The sequence below is a fragment of the Amphiura filiformis genome, chromosome 3 (genome assembly GCF_039555335.1).
Source record: "Amphiura filiformis chromosome 3, Afil_fr2py, whole genome shotgun sequence".
NCBI lineage: Eukaryota > Metazoa > Echinodermata > Ophiuroidea > Amphilepidida > Amphiuridae > Amphiura > Amphiura filiformis.
In genome coordinates, this window is record NC_092630.1 from 31,439,836 (window position 1) to 31,443,772 (window position 3,937).

Consider the following 3,937-nt stretch of genomic DNA (forward strand, 5'->3'; position numbering starts at 1 on the left):
AAATTTAAGGACAGATTTCCGATCAGCAGCTAATGGCAGAATAAGGGCATAATATTAATTGGCCCTTGGTGACAGACAAGATCATTTGGTCTGAAAAGTTACCTTTTTTTGAGCTCTGCTGCTCATAGGTCATTTATACATTCAGTACATTGTCCCAGTAAGCATTTCTTACATGTATTCATAAAACATACACTGAACTCTTTGGGAATTCAGAATATTGTGAATTCCTGATGTACGACCTCGCTGTGACAAGCAAACTTTGTCCATCATATGTTGTAAAATAAGCTGCACTGGTGGCACTTTGCAGTACTGATGCGGTAAGCTCAAACTGTCCAAACTGATTGTATTTGTACACAAGAACTCGACTAAATAATCCCACTAGTAAGTAAAGGTGTTGTTCATGTTGGATAAACTTGCACATATAAATATCCTCATCTATGTCCTGTAGAGTTTGCACACTAGCTGCATCAAATTGCCCATTATTTGGCAATGTGAATATGTGGACTATATGGTCAAACTCAAAATACCCCTTTGAATTGCCTAAGTTCTTTCTTTCTGATACTGCCACTAATACATGACCGTGGAATGCCACAGTATCTATGCTCTCCTCACCATTTGCAAGCTCGAGATTGTGCAGTTTGGTAATGTTATGATGAACTCTGTGTAGCGTCCACCCATCCCATCTTAACACTGTCACTGCATATGTGGGTGATCCAACAAAACACAACACTTCACCTGTCCTAATACATTTGCCTGTTGTCGTATGTGGGAAACTGTACCCAAATACTTCAGGTAGAATAAACTTTGAAGAGTTTTGTGGCATTGCAAACATTCTGATTCTCCTTTCATTGACGAACAACATGAGTAATAATGCCGGTTTTCCATCGTAGTAATCTTCAAACATCAGAGCACCGCTTGCTTTCGGCAATCTCTGCATTCTAGATACACTGGAAGTCAGAGCATCAAACCTGTGTATTACACTTTTCGTTCTTTGTGACAGAGATAAAATGTACATGAAGGGTGTACCACGTATTGTATGTACTTGAACTTGGGTGAAATATCTTGTGTTCTTTTCTATGGAAGGTATCCAAGATGATTCTGTGAGCTGGCCAATCTGTAAATGACCCGTATATGAATCATTCTTATTTGGATCTGTAATATAAAGAAGAAAAGTATTAGTACAGTAGTTGATTTAAAGAAAAGTATTGTAATATTTATAGGTTAATGAACGTGTATTACTTGTTAGAAGAAAAATTAAACAAAATAATGCATGTGCGCTGTGGTTGATGCGTCGAGCCCAAGCTCCAAAAAGACATGATTTTTGTTGTTTTATAACAAAATTATCACTAAAATTGTTGGAAAATAGAGTCAAATATAAATGCATCAACCCGTCCGAAATATGAATCAAGCCACGCCCTACATGACGCGAACGCATGCGAAAGAACTGTGCGTAGTACATGGAGTGCACATTATACACAATCAATGCACTCCACATATTTTTCAAACTGCTTTTCTGATTGGCTGCTTTGATAAAGGAGTGTATAAAATAAAATAACTTAATCCAGAGAGTTATAAACACCTGATGGTTATGGCAGTCATCACAGAGACTGCATAAAACCCTCAGTCTTTAGTTGGTTTTTGAAGATGTTGATCAAGCTTTTCAGTATTTGAACACACACTGTCTACACTTCATTTCTACAGCAACTTTAACAATGTCAGAGATCCCTTCCATATGCTTGTACCTTTAAATTTGTTAGAGATTTCAGAACATTGAATAACAGAACATAATATTCTTACCAGGATTAGTCGACTCAGCCATCACAATCCAGGGCTTGTCAAGTAAAGACACTACAGCAACCCAACGATTTCGATATTCATCCAGTGTCATAAACGGAAGTGCAAAATCCAAAGGCTGGGAAAAGTTCAAATCTTCAGCATAAACAGAAAAAAAAACAATGACAAAACAAAAACAATCAATATTGTTAAACATGTTCTGTTTACAAATAATGAAAATCTTCAGCATTGAATATGTTGAACAAAAAACTTCTGGCTTATAACAATTGTTAACAAATGAACTAATTCCATGGAAAACAAAATAATTATACATAATTTGATATAGTGCTTTTTTAAATCAGTTGACTTCCTCCACAAATTGGCTGCCTAGGCTGGGCCAAGGGTGCACATGTCCTGTACTTGACTGAATTCAAACATCAGTAGGATGGATTGGGACAATCAGGGGCTAGCATCCTATGGACTGCAATACATGTACAAGTATGGCTCTCTTTACCATGTTACACCAGACTGATGGCTTAACGTCCCCTCTGAAGGACAGGGTGCTCTCATGGTTCATTCACCTAATTCTAAATGCACCACAGGGAGAGCAAATGTCTGATTTGAATCTACAGATGTTATTAATTAAATTTAGACTTTTTTCCAAGTCAATACCCTAGCAAGTTACCACAGCCCGCAATTGACCCTGGGATCTTATGCACCAGAAGTGAGTACACAAACCGAGCAATTCCCAGTTGGTCCATATCCCATTTGGTCCAATCCCACTTAGTCCAATCCTATTTGGTCTAAATCACACTTGGTCCAGACCAAGTTAGTCCAATCTCACTTCGTCCATGTCCCACTTAGGCCATGTCCCACTTAGGCCATGTCCCACTTAGTCCATGTCCCACTTAGCCATGTCCCACTTAGCCATGTCCCACACACTCTCTCTATAGAATGATAAAACCACAAATAACCAAAAAGACTTTCCATTTCTTGAGTCCCTAAAGACTTACTTAGGGAACATTGTAGGGTATTTGTTTAGGGGGTGTCATGAAACTATTTAGTGACACCATCACTGACACATACACTTTGAGTGCCTCCCACCCACCGCTATTTTTCTGGTTCAAATTACACTAAATCGAAAGATGACAAACCTTTTACAACTTCTCTAGGTACTCTGCAGTTGATAATACTAAAAAAAAAAAAAAAAAAGATAAAGATTACATTTTAAACAAAATTAATCTCGAGCCACTTTAATATTCATGCAAATTTGCAATACTGAAGGGTGGACAACATTTTTATTTGCATGTTTGAACTTGCAACAGTTGGGCAATTGATATCCTGAAGGGGGTACTATACCCCTGACCAATTTTGTGCCTATATTTGTGTTTTTCTCAAAAGTTATAGCGCATTGGTGACAAGTAAGATATGTATATTACAGGGGCAAGGACTACAACTACTGCACTAAAAATTCAGCAACACAAGGCAAGTAGTTATTGATTTCTTGATCAAATATTGGTTTTCCCTCATTTTTGACTGTAACTCCAAAACTGTTGTCTGTGCTGAAATAAAATTTCCAGTGCAGTAGTCATTGCCCCTATAATATGCATATCTTACTTGTCACCAATGTGCTATAATTTTTGAGAAAAATGCAAAAATAGGCACAAAATTGGACAGGGGTGTAGTACCCGCTTAATCAATACACCCCCACACACACACCCATCCCACACACCCACCCACATACACAAATCATTTACCAGAAATCAAAGAATTATTGAATTAAAAAATCAATGTGTAAATATCTTTGGAGCAAGGGTGGATCCATGGGGACCTAAAATTGAATACCTAAGTGGAGGAAGGGCCCAACTCCATCTCCATAATATTCACAATATTGTGGAAAAAAGGCACAACTCCATGGAGTTCAAGGTCATTTACATCACAACCCAGCTGAAGACAAGGTTTCAGTGGTAGCAACAGTGGTTCATCCATCAAAATGTAGATATTGAAGTTCCAATATCTGTGATCAAAAATATGTATGTCTAGCTGACCAGATTTAAATTAAATTTTAACATATCCAGATGAATGATTCTACACAGAGTGTACACAGTTTGATCCAATCTTTAACATTGATGGAATCTTGGTTATTTATGATGCATACCGTATT

At 37.5% G+C, this 3,937-nt stretch overlaps 1 protein-coding gene across 1 annotated transcript; it reads right to left on the reverse strand.

The window, feature by feature from the left end:
* On the reverse strand, window positions 1-2,961 carry LOC140147670 (uncharacterized). The gene is made up of 3 exons (XM_072169441.1): window positions 2,928-2,961; window positions 1,798-1,929; window positions 1-1,152 (listed from the first exon to the last, which is right to left on the reverse strand). Exons 2-3 carry the CDS (start codon window positions 1,886-1,888, stop codon window positions 179-181), a joined length of 1,065 nt encoding a protein of 354 aa, XP_072025542.1. The 5' UTR covers window positions 1,889-1,929; window positions 2,928-2,961; the 3' UTR covers window positions 1-178.
* Between the last annotated feature and the right edge of the window lie 976 nt (window positions 2,962-3,937).

Excerpts from the sequence above, each read along its gene's own strand:
- LOC140147670 (XM_072169441.1), bottom strand. The coding sequence starts at position 1,888 with ATGACACTGGATGAATATCGAAATCGTTGGGTTGCTGTAGTGTCTTTA. Across the intron at positions 1,153-1,797 it reads GGCTGAGTCGACTAATCCTG|ATCCAAATAAGAATGATTCA; the intron begins GTAAGAATATTA and ends TTTATATTACAG.